This window comes from Aegilops tauschii, chromosome 3 (genome assembly GCF_002575655.3).
Source record: "Aegilops tauschii subsp. strangulata cultivar AL8/78 chromosome 3, Aet v6.0, whole genome shotgun sequence".
In the NCBI taxonomy this organism is placed as follows: Eukaryota; Viridiplantae; Streptophyta; class Magnoliopsida; order Poales; family Poaceae; genus Aegilops; species Aegilops tauschii.
Window position 1 is genome coordinate 2336060 of NC_053037.3, and position 16310 is coordinate 2352369.

The window sequence follows — 16310 nt, forward strand, 5'->3', positions numbered from 1 at the left end:
AACCCGTAAGCCGCCGTAATAGCCACCCATTTACGGATGACGTTTAACAAACCCCAAAGTTCATGAAGCAAGCATGAAGAAACTCGATACTCTCATGGTCTAAGGAATCATGCAAACGTTAACCATCTCTGTGTTATGCACCATTAACTTGTGACGAATGAATCTCTTAGCATAACATCAATCCGGGTCGATTCAACACAAATGTTCTCTTAACATTGTGCCCTCAAAATTGCTGGCATAGACATGCCCATGATCAGGAAAACATAACCATCATGCAACACTTGAGCTAGTCTTAGATGCCAGACTAGGAATACTTCTTACCGTTTATTATTCCACACGTGCATATGAGTCTTCCTCCGAGCCTCGTGGATATTGCAGACTCGAGAATCATTCAGTTATAGCATGGAACATAAACATAATTATGATCTCGGAGATAAATAATATCATTTATTATTGCCTCTAGGGCATATCTCCTACAATTAGTAACGACGCTTTAGTCCCGGTTCCAGAACCGGGACTAAAGGCCCTTATGAACCAGGGTAAAAGCCCCTTTTCCTACTAGTGCATGCATGAGTTTGTCAATATATCTGCAGAAGTTTTTGCCCTGGAGATTTTTTTTGTTTCAGCTGCTGCTGCAAAGAAGATGCCTCTATTTATCCTTGGCATCTTCTTTATATTCACCACTTGGTATGCAATACATAACATAATGAGAAATATGTTGCAATTAGCTTTTGTTTGAGCATGTCTATTAACATTTGCCTCTTCTCCTATATATTAGGTTATGGTCTACACCAGAGCAACCATGCATGGATATATATACTATGCTAGAAGGTCACTGAATAATTTTGCAGGACATAGGATATCTTGTGCACCATATCTTCCGTGTGACTTCCCTCACCAATCGTCAGCGACATTTCTGTTTTTATGTTATAATACTTTAAGCTCAACTGTCATGTATGCTATTAGGAGAATAGTGCAATTATAGTTTACATGAATTTGTTGAATATACTATTATTAGTTAAAAAGGGATGTACATTTTTGCCGACAATCAAGCATTTGCTCTCCTTTTTCTTTACTATTTTTTATGTCTGCAGTTGGTTTCCTATCTTTCAAAGGGAGCTAGAAGGGTACATAGTGGCTGCTAAAGTGGGATAAAGCAAGAGCAACACCTTGTATGCCCCAAAAAGGTCATTATCAACAATTCTTATATTCATCTATATGAGGAACAATTGGATGTTCGTTAAACATGGTTGAAAATCGTAATGTTATTCCGTAGCAATGCAAGGGTATTTAGGTAAGTAGGTTCATATGTCACACATGCCTTTTAAATAATAAAAATCAGTGAGAATGAAAGCATGTGCCTTATTTAGAGGTAATATTTCTACTAAATTGCCATCATCCACAATTTTTATTATTTGCTCCATGTTGTGAAAAGTGTTGACAACATAGTTTTGATAATGCGCTAGGTAGGCCGATCCTATAATTTATGTTTGTTGAGCTTGGATCTCAGAGACGGAGATAATTCATAGAGGAAGAATAAAAAGAAAAAGACGAGTCATTTGACGTGGAAAATCAGCAATGTCACCTAATGTGCCCTAAACGTACATGTTAGAGATGATTTGTGTTGAATCACTAGAATATATATTGTAGTTTGATCCAATTGTGTATTATCTTGTCTACGATCGGTTTTCTTGTCCTCCTCACCCCCACGCTGACTTAACCCTCCGAAAAAGAACACCTTAGAGCTGGGTGCTCTACATTGCCACTCCGCTCATCCTGCTCGCTGCGGCCGATGACCGCACCACCTCAGATTGCGAGCACTAAAAATACGGCGGCGATGAGGAAGCCTGGCCCTTGGAGCGGACCTATGCTCCATAGAGGCATCAAGATTGGATCTCTCCACCTTGCGGGGCAATCCCCGCCGTGCACGCCATGTTGGGACTCTACATGGAGGCTCGTGCCCGGGCAGCCGCCACGGCTTCGTCGGCATCAGATGAGGTGGCGGCGGCCCTGGGCAGCGTGGCGAGGGCCCGGTGCGGCTTCCGTTTGTTAGTTCTAACAACGCCAAGCCATAGATCTGAGTCGTCGCCATCCATTTTGTTTCTTCCATGTTTCGGTTTGGTACCCCAACTATCACAACCTCTTTCCCCCCTCACTTGCAACGTGTGTGTATAACTGCAGTGCAATGTTTCAGATATCACCTCTATAGGGCCGCCTCCTCCGACCAGTTGGTGGCGTTGGTCGATGGGAACCATTAAGGGGTACGGGCGAACCCAACGGTGCTACTAATCAGGAGGTGGCACTTCCATAACCTTAGAAATACTCTGGTGACCGCCGTCACCATCACTGGTGATCGGCGCCCCGCGCTACTTCCCCAATGGCATCGAGGAGGGTATGGGAAAGAGCTCATGATCTCTCATGGACGCCACACCCTGGTTAGTCTTGTCTAGCCATCGTGGTGCCTATCCTTCCATCACCGAGCTCGTTATCGCGGGATCCCCCACCAAGGGCCTCATTACCGATGCCGAATCCTCACGCCGGCCAATCTCAGCTTCACAACCTACGTCTCGCACAACACCCCTATGCGCAGGAGGGGGGCTGCGTGGTCATCATCCCGACCAGGGACGACCTTTTCAATGTCCTATGGATCTCATGTGAAGGTAAATTGGTGCTTAGTATCTTGATAAGCACAACGGTAACAATTCAATTATCTACAGATTGTGTAGTTGTATGATACATACGATCTAACTTTAACTTTATCAATGACTAATATACTCTAGAATTTTTTCCTCGCGATAAATTATAATTTATTGAGAGAGGTGAAGGAAACATTCAATCTTGAAAAACTAAGTTGTCTAATCTTATTTTATTTTCACAAATCAATTTGTTTTTTGGAAGATTGGATAGGAAAGCAAGCAGATGATCTATCGTACTCAAGTCGGGAGTGGTTGTATCTTAATTCATGCATGTACGTGCTTTCGAGATGATGTGCCCACCATGCTTCTGCACGGCAATGACAATGGGAAATGAGCATAACCCATGTATAGACCAGATTGATTAATGTTGGGCAGTTTGAGGTGTGCCTCCTTCTTGTGTCATTTCCTTTTGGTGATTTTGCATGCTGAGTGCGATGATTCTAGGTTATGGAATTTCCAAAAATAGACACAGTGGTTGCTTCAAGAGTAAATAATGAACACAATAGTCTATCAGTTGCATGCCCAACAATGAACATCATATTTTTGTTTTGTGGTAACACATGACATTCAATTCTATGTTACAACATGACAATGACTTGGAGACATTGGATTTGCCTTCTTGGCATGGTGGGCGGGCGAGGGGGGGGGGGTCATGGGCGGCGCAAGCCTCCTCCCCCTTGATGGCGGTGGCGGATCAGCACAAACATGTGGGTAGGGGATCAGGGCGGATAGTAGGGTAGTTGGCGGGGGACTCCTCTTTGGCAGTCCATGGGGAAGTATGGTGTGAAGGAGAGAAGGTGCTTTGGCAAAGATGAGCTGGGCATCATCTGGTTTTCAAGGAGAGGGCACCAGCGCGAAATGTTCCACTACGACGTAAAACCAAGCGAGAAGGGGAGGGTCACGCACGAAAAGGGAAGGGATTTTTGTGTTGTGCTCGCATGTCGGAGATAACATGGAGGATAGTTTGGACAACAACAACCCCCCTGATCTAGATATAAGGTTGACAGGACTGTCCAGACGACCGTTTGATGTCAAAACACGCTCACCAGAAAAGAATGAGCTTCGACATTGAGGATAACCTTAATTATTTGTCTAATTCATTTATATACATTGTAGCCCGTAGGCACGGGCATTCTATTAGTCTAGATGAGTTACAACTGGTAGAACAAGGAGTTCTCAACCACCACGGGAGAGATTTATCTCTCTACTAAGTAGGAGTACAACGCAATTCAAACAGTTTACGACTTGGTCGAGGAGTCGCCGGCTGGTTTACCTCCGGCGATGCATAAATACGCAGCGGCCAGGGGCCATAATTAATTACTATCAGACCTCCATTGCCTCCAACACCACCACCACCCCGGAGACCCGATCGACGACGGAGCACGTACCGCTCTCCTCGGCGATGTCGTCGTCGCCTTCCTCGGCCCATTGGCTCGGCATCGTCGGGACCATCTGGCTACAGACCATCAACGGCCCCAACTCCGACTTCCCCGTCTACTCGTCGCAGCTCAAGGAGCTCAAGGGCATCTCCCAGGTGCAGCTCAACTTCCTCGCATTCGCCTCCGACGCCGGCAAGCTCTTTGGCTGGTTCTCCGGCGTGGCCGCGCTCTACGTGCCGCTCCCGATCGTCGCCTTCGTCGGCGCGTGCTTCGGCCTCGTCGGCTACGGTGTGCAGTTCCTCTTGTTGGACAGCCCAGGGCTCAAGTTCTGGCACCTGTTCCTGCTCACCGCCCTCGCCGGGAACGGCATCTGCTGGATCAACACCGTCTGCTACCTGCTGAGCGTCAACAACTTCGCGTCCAGGAGCCGCGTCGCCGTCAGCCTCGCCACCAGCTACCTGGGCCTCAGCGCCACGGTGTACACCAGCCTGGCCGAGACCTTGCCCCGCCTGGCCGACTCCAAGGCCAAGACGTACCTCCTCCTCAATGCCGTGGTGCCGGTGATCGTCTCCGTGTTCGTGGCGCCGGCCCTCAGGCTGTTCGACCTCAAGAGCGACTCCATGTCGAGCACGGACACGGCATTCCTCGTCATGTTCGCGATCACGCTCGCCACCGGGGCGTGCGCCATGGTCGGCAGCATCGGCTCCACGGCCAGCTGGCTGTCCTCCAGGGAGCAGATGGTGAGCCTCAGCGTGCTGCTGGCCGTCCCCATGGTTATCCCGGTGGCGCTCAAGATGCGGGAGGGCATGAACAAGGTCGGGGAGAACATGATCCACGATCTCGCCACCGATGACGCCGTGGTCGTGATCGAGGTGACGGACTTGGAGACCACCGCCGCCGAGGAGGAGGTCGGAGGCCTCCAGCTGCTCAAGAAGCCGGACTTCTGGCTATACTTCTTCAGCTACATGCTCAGCGGCACCCTGGGCCTGGTCTACCTCAACAATCTTGGACAGATTGCCGAGTCGCGAGGTCTCGGCCGGACTTCCACTCTGGTCTCCCTGTCGTCTTCCTTCGGCTTCTTCGGTCGCCTCCTCCCGTCCTTCATGGACTACTACTCTGCAAAGTAAGCAATTAACAATTCTTTCCAAACACACTTGCATGACTAGGTTAATGTTTATTTTCGTCTGGTTGGTACCTTGAGGTCTTCTTGGAGTCTCCAGGATTCATGGGGTCCTTTTACATGGGAAACTTGTAGTAACTATCAACAAGTTCTAGAGTGGAATCTTCTCTGCTTTTGTCCATGCAATTTTACTTGTTTCCAGAAGCAGAAGAAACGGAAAGAAGCAGCTAACTGAATTTGTTGGTTTGTGGTTCAGAAGCGGCCACAGCATATCCAGGACGGGGTCCATGGCGTCGCTGATGGCTCCTATGGCGTGCGCCTTCTTCCTCTTGCTCAACCAGGGCAGCGTCTTCCTGTACGCGAGCACGGCCATCATCGGGACCTGCACGGGGGCCATGACGTCGGTGGCAGTGTCGGCGACGAGCGAGCTGTTCGGCGCCAAGAACTTCGCCGTCAACCACAACGTCCTGGTGTCCAACATCCCCGTCGGCTCGCTCTGCTTCGGCTACTTCTCGGCGTTCCTGTACCAGCGGGAGGCCAGCGCGCGGGGCGCCGCCACATGCTCCGGCGCCAGCTGCTACCAGGCGACCTTCGCCATCTGGGGCGCCAGCTGCGTCGTCGGCACGCTGCTCTGCGTCGTCCTCTACGTCCGGTCGCGCAGCTTCGCCGGCAAGCTGCCGGTGAGGTTACAGTGGCTGTCCCGCTTAGCTAACTTCCTAGGTGCTCGTCAGAAGGTAACATTCAAATACATGAATTTGACCGTAAACTCGCCATTCCTAGTTAGCTTCCAACACAGCTTATCAGGTCGTTGAGCTAGTTGAACATCCATCAATCTTCTCACAAGATGGAGCCAAACTTTCCAACGGTTTCCGGCTAACGCTCTCATGAATTGAATATTAAAAGGCGTGGACTGACATACTGTCTCAACGGTTGTATCTCTCTGTTGAACAATGCTATAAAGAGAAGGATATTGAAGCGCGAGGGCGTATCCCCTAGCCATGTATCCTCCCAGAATCTAGTATAAGTACCGTTCTCAATAATATATTTTGTCCGATTAAAAAAGACTGATTTAACTCTCATCAGTCCTTTTCAGAAAGACGAATCCATCGGCCTCACTATCACCTGGGATAAAATTTTGGAATGAAGGTATTTATTACGCAGAATCTGAGCCCATGTAGCCCGATCTCACTAGATAGCTTACACAGCCACTTGCTGAAAAGATATTTGTTCTTCACATCCAGTAATGCATGTTAGGAGGCAACAATCACTACCAGAATAACTGGCGCTGCCGACGGCCGAACCTATGCCGACGGCCCCCGTCGGCATAGATTGGCCTATCCCGACGGCCCAGCCCAAGCCGTCGGCATAGAAAAGCCGTCGGCGTATATCCATCTATGACGACGGCCCCCGTCGGTAAAGCTCAGCCGTCGGCGTCGCGAGAAATACGCCTATGGTGGCCGTCGGCATAGATAAGCCCGTTGGCATAGAACGTGGGCCCGGCTACCCGCGCGGACACGGCCTTTTGACGGCGTCAGTCTACGCCGACGGGCTAACGGCGGCCGTCGGCATAGCCCCCACGTCATTGATCCGCGTCGCTCGCCGGTCCGTGGGGTGGCAAATCTATGCCGACGGCATGGCCGTCGGCATAGGCCTGGCCCATGGATGTTGCCACGTCATTGATCCCCGCCCTTTGCCACGTCATCGATCCTTGGCCGTGTGCGTAGGTATGGCGACGCATACCTCAATTTTTTTATTTATATTATTTACCTTTTCCTGTTTTTTTCACAACATAAATGTGCCTTATCTAACAAAAAAACATACCCCGATGGTATATCGATTGCCCACCTCACGGACGTTGCTGCCGCCGTGCCCCACAGCGACGCCCGTGAGGGGGCACACCCCGGAGCTGCGTGCCGGGTGCCTGCGCCAGCCACCACGCTTCCACAACCGTAGGAGGGCCCAAAGCAACACCTAGCGGCATTGCTACCCCCCCCCCCCAGGTACACCGTTCCGTCTAACCGGGCCCTCATACATGCGGGGCGGTGTGGTGACATGTCTGAAGAGGCGGGACGGGGGCCCTGGGGGATAGCAATACCACCGGAGCGTCGCACCGGGCCCTCATACATACGGGATGGTGTGGTGCCATGTCCAAAGAGGCGGCGCGCATCTCCGGGGTGTGCCCCCCCTCACGGGCGGCGGCGCCGCCGGCACCTGGAGGGGGGAAACGGACGCGTCGGGTCTACACGGAGGGGATCTTGCTGTGGGTCTGGCCCGGATGTTGCTCCAAAGTGTTCCTATGGGCTGACCTAACACAACCGGGTGGAGAGTTTCACTGGTCAAAGCCCGTCCGTGTAAAGTCAAAGGGCTAGATCTCGTGGTCTAATGCTACATGGTTAGGCGGGACGGGGCCCCTGGGGGGTAGCAATGCCACCGGAGCGTCGCACCGGGCCCTCATATATACATGCAGGGTGGTGTCGTGGCATGTCCGAAGAGGCGGCACGCGTCTCCGGGGTGTGGCCCCCCTCACGGACGGCGCCGCCGCCGGCACCTGGAGGGGTGAAACAGACGCGTAGGGTCTCCACAGAGGGGACCTTGCTGTGGGTATGGCCCGGATGCTGCTCCAGAGTGTTCCTATGGGCTGACCTAACACAACCGGGGGGAGAGTTCCACTGGTCAAAGCCTGTCTGTGTAAAGTCAAAGGGCTAGATCTCGTGGTCTAACGCTACAGGGTTAGGCGGGACGGGGCCCTAGGGGGTAGCAATGCCACCGGAGCGTCGCACCGGGCCCTCATACATGCGGGGCGGTGTGGTGGCATGTACGAAGAGGCGGCACGCGTCTCCGGGGTGTGGCCTCCCTTGCTACCCCCCCCCCCCCCCCCCGCCCACAGGTACCCCGTCCTGTCTATCCCTGACACAGACGACCGCTGGGTCTAGCCCTTTGACTTTCCCCGGACGTGGCATGTCCATCTATGCCGACGGCTAAGCTCCAGTGGCATTGCTACCCCCCACAGCCCCCGTACCGCCTAACCCCCAGGGTCCCGGTGTCACAGGCGTCGCACCGGGTACCGGGTCCCATACAGACGGTAAATTAAGAATCTAAAAATGTAATAATTGAATTGATTAAAAACTCCGGTATTCATCATTGAAAATGTACTATCACTGTGAAACCTTTAGTGCTCGGGCACCGGGCCGGCTGCCCGGGCACTGAAAATTTCATAGTAATTGTCAATTTTCTTCATATAAGTCTAATGAATACCGGAGCTTATAACGTATGGATTAGTGAACTATTTAAACAGGTCAAATTGCTTTTCCCTCGGCGAGGTGGGACTATTTTTTCAAAAAAAAAAGTAGTTGCCATCTATGCCTACGGCATAGCCGTCGGCATAGGCATCCTATCTATGCCAACGGCCTGGCCGTTGACATAGTGCCACCCTTATCCACTCGATGGCCCTCTCGCTGTCAGGTGGGACCACTCCTATGCCGACGGCCTGGCCGTCGGCATAGGGCCACCTTATCCACTCCTCCCGCTCCACTTACTTGTGGACCCAGCCTATGCCGACGGCCAGGCCGTCGGCATAGGGGTGACCTTATCCACTCGCTATTCATCCTCCTCCACTCATTCCCTCTCTGTCTCACCCCGACCCCAACCTCTCTCTCGACCCCGATAGCCGCCGCCACCCAACGCCGCCGCCCCGCCCCGACCTCGTCCCCGCCCTGGCCGACGCCCCGCCCCGACCTCGTCCACGCCACGGCCGACGCCCTTCCCCGCCCCGGCCTCGTCCCCGCCCCAGCCGACGCGCCGCCCCGACCTCGTCCACGCCCCGGCCGACGCCCCTCCCCGCCCCGACCTCGTCCCCGCCCCGAACTCGTCGCCGCCCAACACCGCCGCCCCGGCTCGACCTCATCCCCGCCCTGGCCGCCGCCCAGCCCCGACCTCGTCCCCGCCCAACGCCGCCACCCCGCCCCGAGTCGACCTCATCCCCACCCAACACCGCCGACGCTCGGTGGTGAGGCGAGGGCCTCCTGCCCGGAGTCGCCGCGCTCCCTCCTCGGAGCAGCCGCCGCCTCGACCTCCTCTCCGTTAGGTCCGGCCCCCTTCCCTCCCAAGAACATTTTTTCTGTTTTTTTCATGATTTTGCAGAGGATAAGAGGGCTAAATGTGATAGTTAGACACATAGATGGTAGTTAGATAGATAACTTGTTCATACGGATTTTTTTTTGAGATGATGATGATTGTTAGATGAGAAGTGATAATGATGATTTTTTATGCTTCGATGATTTTGAGATGATGATGATGATAGATGACAGATGGTAGATGATGATGTTGATGATAGATGATGATGTTTTTTTATGCTTCGATAATTTTTGGATGATGATGATGTTTTTTTTATGATTCGATGATTGTTAGACGATGATGATGATATTGTGATGTTCTATTAGTTGTGATGTTCTAATTTTTTGTCGCGATGGAATTTGCAGGCTTTGTGGTGTCGCATTTCATCGGAGTGACCATTGTCCGATGCTTTGGTCCCCCTGAGCATCCCTCTGCTGTTCGACTACTTCCTCTACAGCCGAGGGTGAGCTACAAGTCCATCTCCTCCCTTTTTTCATATCACTAGATTTCATTCTCAAGTCACCTGGCGTAACCTAGGCGTCTCCCGTCTGAAAGGGTTGCATCGATAAATATGCATTCAATTGCATATTTATCATCGCAGCTCTTTCGGATTGTCCAGCGTTTTCCATGGACAACCCGAGGATGTGTAGATTGGTTATGTTCTCCATGTTCTACCCTGTTCCGAGACAGGATTTCGGCGGCGCCTCCCCATTGTTCTCCGGAGCACATTCTCTCGGCTATTTGGCGAGACGTGTATCTGGAGAACAGCGGGGAGGTCCTGCCAAAATTTTGTCTCGGAACGGGGTAGAATGGAGAACGTACTCAATCTACACATCCTCGGGTGGGATTAGGACCCATCTTTACCTATTAGAGATGTAGGTGGATTCAACGCGGTAGAAACTGAAAATTTGATGTGATTAATTTAAGTGAATCCTTAATTATGTTGTGTGGCTTGCAAAAAAGCAGAGGATGGCAGATAATCAGTGGATGTACAGTGGTTTTATCCATCGGAATCGAGTAACATCAGAGTGGATCGCGAAAACCGATGTGTATTTGAAGGAGATATTTCGTCGTCCAATGAGAATTATCCCACCATGCCCTTGTGCGAGATGTGCCAGACGTCACCGTAGAAATCAGACGGACATGAGTGAGCACCTTCGCACGCACGGATATATGCCAAACTTTGACATGCCGCCGATAAACATAGCCGAGCAGGACCGTGGTAGAGAGGAGGTGATGCGACAACGCATCGATGGATATGAGGACGACGGGGTCAGGGACATGCTAGATGATGTCATTGTTGCAGAAACGGCGAATGCGACACCTTCAGAGAATGAACCGGAGGAGCCGGAGGCAACCGCAAAGGCCTTCTTGGAGGTCTTGGCCTCGTCGAAGAAACCTCTTTATGCGGGTGCAAAAATATCTCAGCTGGATGCCATCTCGCAACTGATTGCACTCAAGGCTGAGTACGGCTGTAGCCAGAAATGCTTCGAAGCATTCTTGGGAGTATGGGCTAACAGCCTCCCTGAGGGTCATGAACTGCCGAAAAGCATGTACGATACAAAGAAAATCATGAAGGCACTCTCTATGGATTATGAGAAAATAGATGTTTGCCCGAAGAATTGCCTTTTGTTTAGGCACGAGTATGCGGATGACAAGTACTGTAGGCAGTGCGGTTCGTCTCGGTACATTGAGGTGGTCAGTGAGGATGGTGATAAAAAGCAGCTAACCATCCCCGTTAAGGTTCTTCGGTATCTTGATTTTATAAAAAGACTGCAGCTCCTTTTCATCACGAAGGAGTCTGCCAAAATGATGAAGTGGCACAAGGAAGGTATAAGGTACAATCCAAAAAAAATCGTACATCCATCGGAAGGGGAAGCATGGAAGTCGTTCGATGAAGAATACCCCGAGGAAGCAGCCGAGGCTGGGAATGTCAGAATAGCCATATCAGGTGATGGGTTGAATCCATATGGTATGTTGTCCAATCCATACAGCTGCTGGCCCGTGTTTGTAATTCCGCTCAATCTTCCTCCCGGTGCCCTAATGCAACGCAAGACCATGTTCTTGTCGCTCATCATTCCGGGGCCTGATTATCCGGAGAAGCAATTGGGTGTGTTTATGCAGACGCTGGTGGATGCTTTGCACCATTCTTGGTACTTTCCGACGTTGACATACGACCGGGATCTGCAGAGAAATTTCTTGATGAAAGTTTGGTTGCACTATTGCATGCATGACTTTCCCGGCTATGCTCTATTCTGCGGATGGTGTACAAGTGGGAAGATGCCATGCCCAGTGTGCATGCAGGCTCTGCGAATGATTTGGCTGAGTAAGAGTGGCAAGTATGTAGCCTTTGACCTGCATCGACAGTTCCTCCCTCCAGACCATCCAGACAGGGAAGACAAGAAGAACTTCACGAAAGGCCGAGTTGTTCATGAAGTAACCGAGATTCCAACATTTTCGGGGGCAGATGTTCTTGCTCAGCTAAAACCTCTCCAGCCTAAAGTCAAAGGCAAAGGAAAAGCCAAAGCCAAAGGGTTCGAGGGATATGGTGAGACGCACAACTGGACTCACATTACCCCCTTCTCGCAGCTTCCCTATTTCAAGGACCTCAAACTTCCTTACAATATCGATGTGATGCACACCGAAAAGAATGTGGCAGAGTACCTTTTCCACACGATCCTCAATATTCCTGATAAGACGAAGGATAACGTTAAAGCTAGAGCCGATCAACAGAGAATTTGTGATAGACCACGTCTGAACATGAAGCCTCCCACAGGCGGTCGAAAAAACTGGTTCAAGCCAGATGCTGACTTTGTCCTTAAACCGCCAGAATAAAGGAAGTACTTATCTGGCTGAAACACATTTTGAAGTTCACCGATGGTTATGCATCGAATATAAGTAAGGGAGTCAATCTTTCAACGGGCAAAGTGACCGGCCTGAAGAGTCATGACTACCATGTATGGATTGAGCGGATAATGCCGGTGATGGTTCGAGGCTATGTCCCCGAGCATGTCTGGCGAGTGCTTGCTGAGCTAAGCCATTTCTTCCGCATGCTCTATGCTAAAGAAGTAAGTAAAGACGTGATTGAAAAATTGCATAAGAAGGCACCGGAGTTGATAGTCAAGCTAGAGAAGATCTTCCGCCAGGCTTCTTTACACCGATGACACATCTCATTCTGCACCTCGCGAACAAGGTATTGTTGGGGGGACCTGTACAGAATCGCTGGCAGTACGGCCCTGAGAGACAGAACAAGCATCTCCGACAGAAATGTGGAAACAAAGCTAAGATTGAAGCTTCCATAGCTGAGGCAGTTATCCTAGAGGAGGTGTCAGACCTCAGGACATCATACTATCCAGACCACGTTCCCCATCTGCATAACAAGGTGCCTCGATACAATATAGAAGAGCCGAAGTATCAACCCAGGCTCCATCTATTCAACGCGCAAGGTGGGAGGGCTGGGGCCTCGAAGCCTTATAACATGCCACGACAAGAGTGGGAGGACCTCATGTTCTATATCTTGCACAACATGAGGGAAGTTGAGGAAGTGTGGATGAGGTAATACCACTACACCATTCCTTTATGTCTTCCACATCATCATGTTTTATGTTCACTTAGTCCCGGTCTAACACCGCTTTTGTTTTTTTTAGTGATTTCGTTCAAGAGGAATGGACGGGAATGAATCCTCCTACTGAGGCGGAGGCACTTACTCTTCTCCGTCATGGAAACCCTGGACGTAAAAATTTTGTTGCTTGGTTCATGGAGAAAGTAATTTTCCACACTCCCCTATTAAATACCTAGTTCAACATTTATTAGTTAACTAATGCACGCAACAATTTCAATTATACTTGTAGGGAAAAGATCCGAACATATCTATGGATGATGAATTGAGATGGGTTTCCATGGGTTTTGACCATGCCGTCATGACATGTAAAAAGTATGATGTGAATGGGTATCGCTTCCATACAGAGGAGCACCAGAACAGCCGGCCTGATCCCAAAACTATAAATACCGGAGTGTACACCCCCGGTCAAAATTCAGTAGACTACTACGGAAGGGTACAAAATATATACGAGATTAAATTCCACCAGGGGCGCGAGACCCTAAGTCTGCCTGTGTTCAAATGTCGATGGTTCGATCCGCGGGAGGGGGTAAAACATACGCCTTCCATTGGTTTGGTCGAAGTTAAACCATCAACCGTCTATGCCGGAGCCGATCTCTTCATTGCGGCTACCCAAGCTACACAAGTATATTATCTGCCTTACCCATGCCAGAAAGAGTACCTAAAGGGTTGGGAAGTTGTGTTCAAGGTGTCGCCACATGGTAAGCTACCGAACCCGAATGAAGACGATTGCTACAACATTAACCCCATGACATACGAGGGAGTGTTCTATCAAGAGCAACCTGATGATGATGATGTGGTTAGAAATGATGACGCTAGACCATTGGGTGATGATGATGTGGATCCAAACGAGGACGATGCACGGAATGATGGTGAGACCATTGTCAATGAAAATGACATACTTATGCTAGAAAAGTTAAACGAAGACGCTGACGATGAGGAAGAGCCTCCACCTCCGTCAGACAACGAAGATGATATGATTGATAGTGATGATGAGACGGACCGAGAAAGAGGTTACAACAGTGATGATTCATATGGTTTCTAGCAGACGTACGTGTCAAGTCTTTTTTTTCTATAGTTTAGGAATATGCCTTTTATGCATTTTTATTAATGTGTTTATTATCATGCCTTTTCCTTCATTTCATTAATTTACTAATTGCTTATTCTCTTTTCAATGCAGGTTCGTGGAACATGGGCAAGGGGAAGGCCGACGGCGTGGGTTTCCTACGCAAGGTCGTTGGCCTGCCTAGTCGGAGTGGTCGAGCACGTAATCCTCCCCCCGGCTACTTGACGATGACTCCTCACAGGGAGGTCGAGGGAGAGGCCCCTAGAGGAGGAGGGGGCGGGGGGAGAGCCCCTAGAGGGCGAGGTGGTGGGGGGAGAGCCACTACAGGGGGTCGCGGCCAGAAAGAGCGCACCCTCACCGACTTAGGGGTGTTGTCTTCGAGGCCATCCTCTAGTGAGGTACCCTCCTCTAGTGAGGTACCCTCCTCTGGTGAGGAGGAGGACGACGACGAGGCAGGCGAGGAGGAGGAGGTTCGGGATGGGGCCGAGGAGGAGGTGGAGGAGGAGGACGAGGAGGAGGAGGATGAGGAGGAGGTTGGGGAGGGGGAGGCAGGCGAGGAGGAGGGTGGTGGCGGGGATGATGGTGGTGGCGGGGAGGGGGTTGACAACAAGGGGTGGCTGCATGGTAACGCAAAGCTACCAAAGCAGGTTCCTGCTACTGAGGAGCAGAAGTGGCTCATTGAGCCCACGGGGAAAGAGTAAGTGCCACTTTATAATAATTTCATTATTTTGCTTGTCACATGCTCATTCCGGTTGTTATTTATTTTGCTTGTCACATGCTAATAGTTCATTCTTTTGCAGCAACTGGATATATTCTAAAGGGGTCCATATTCCCAACGGCCTCATCGCCGTCTTGCTGAAGTTACACTGGCCGGGGTTGTACTGTCCGGATCCAGTCGGGCACCCGAACCATCGGGTCTTGGCCACGAGCTGGGAGCACTGGGAAGCGACCCTCCACGCGGACCATGGGACCCATGCCAAGGCCGTGATCACCACTTTCTGGGTGAGTTCTCTTCAGAAGCACAAGTCCATTCTAGTTTCATGAATGATTTAACTCATGGCTTCTTCCATTCTTGTTTCATGCATGATTGTAGAAATTCTATCGAGTTCTCCCGGAGACCAGGGCTAGAGCGGACCAGATCGTGCTGCGCCAATGCAAGAAGAAGGCCCGCCAGATGCAGTACGAGGTGCGCTATGTGGCCATCTCGACATACCATCACGACTATCTTGGTGTGAAGATGACCAAGGGGGACGCGCGGAGGATGGGCATTACCTTGGAGAGGGACGAGTTCTTGAAGGTAAGTATAAAAGATTTTTCATTATGCTTTCATTACCTTGTGGTACATTTCACCGTTTCGTGTTGACATGCCATTATGCTTTCATTATGTAGGTGTTACCAAATTGGGTTATGGAAAAGACGAGTCCTGGGCGGCATTGGTGGATCTTTGGTGTGATGAGGCTGGAGCCTGGGCGGCTATGAGTGTCAAAAACAAGGCTAACCAAGGGAAGGAGGGAGTACATGCTCAGGGAAACCGAAACCACTATCTCCACAAGGCACTTAATGTATGACTAACCCCATTAAACATTCTTCTTCTATTTACCATTACTTTCTTATGTATGACTAACCTCTGTTTAGTGGTGCAGGAGGAGAAACTGAAGCGGCCGCTCTCACACATGCAGCGGCCACTCTCACACATGCAGGCGTGGGAGATCGCCCATACGCGGAAGGACCCCAAGCCTGGCGAGCCCAAGTACTACGGCAAGAAGACCGCGCATAGGAAGAAGGCCTACTCCGATGGGTATCTGGCGTTACATCCTGACACACCTGACCCCATTGCGGCGGATCTGGACGAAAGGGTGGTGGTGGGCATGGGGCCGAAGGAGCACGGTCGGGAGGCGGTTCTCGATGCTGTGATCACTCCTACTATCTCCTACACACAGCTCCGTCGGATCTACCCGACCCTGAGCCAGCGCACGAGCACGCCCATGAGCAGTGCACCGTCACTGTCCCTCTTTCAGGAGCAGCAAACTGTAAGTATTTTCCCTTTTATCTTCATTGCTCACTTTATTTTCTGCATTTAGTAGTTTTATGAGTTTCATCATGTCATACTGTAGGCCTACATGGACGCCAGGAGACCATGGCGTGGCACGACCGCCTTCATGCATACCATCAGCAGAGGGATCGCCAGATGCTGCACGCTTTTCAGGAAATGGCGGCCGGCAGGTGTCCTCAATGGCCATCAGCAGAGGGTCCTTCAGCACAACCAACGTTGCTGACCTTTGAGGAGTTTGTGGCACAGAACGCTGGCCCCTCGCGG

General features: G+C 50.9%; 1 protein-coding gene across 1 annotated transcript; it reads left to right on the forward strand.

The window, feature by feature from the left end:
• The first annotated feature begins 4098 nt into the window (after positions 1-4098).
• Positions 4099-6339, forward strand: LOC109750426 (protein NUCLEAR FUSION DEFECTIVE 4-like). The gene is made up of 3 exons (XM_073510144.1): positions 4099-5198; positions 5452-5929; positions 6289-6339. The coding sequence occupies exons 1-3, from the start codon at positions 4099-4101 to the stop codon at positions 6337-6339; spliced, it is 1629 nt and encodes a 542-aa protein (XP_073366245.1).
• Positions 6340-16310: the final 9971 nt, after the last annotated feature.

What these genes read in the sequence shown, in the direction of transcription:
- LOC109750426 (XM_073510144.1), top strand. Translation starts at nt 4,099, where the DNA reads ATGTCGTCGTCGCCTTCCTCGGCCCATTGGCTCGGCATCGTCGGGACC. An exon ending in ATGGACTACTACTCTGCAAA is followed by an intron (nt 5,199 to 5,451) that starts GTAAGCAATTAA and finishes TTTGTGGTTCAG; the next exon opens with AAGCGGCCACAGCATATCCA. An exon ending in TCCTAGGTGCTCGTCAGAAG is followed by an intron (nt 5,930 to 6,288) that starts GTAACATTCAAA and finishes AGTCCTTTTCAG; the next exon opens with AAAGACGAATCCATCGGCCT.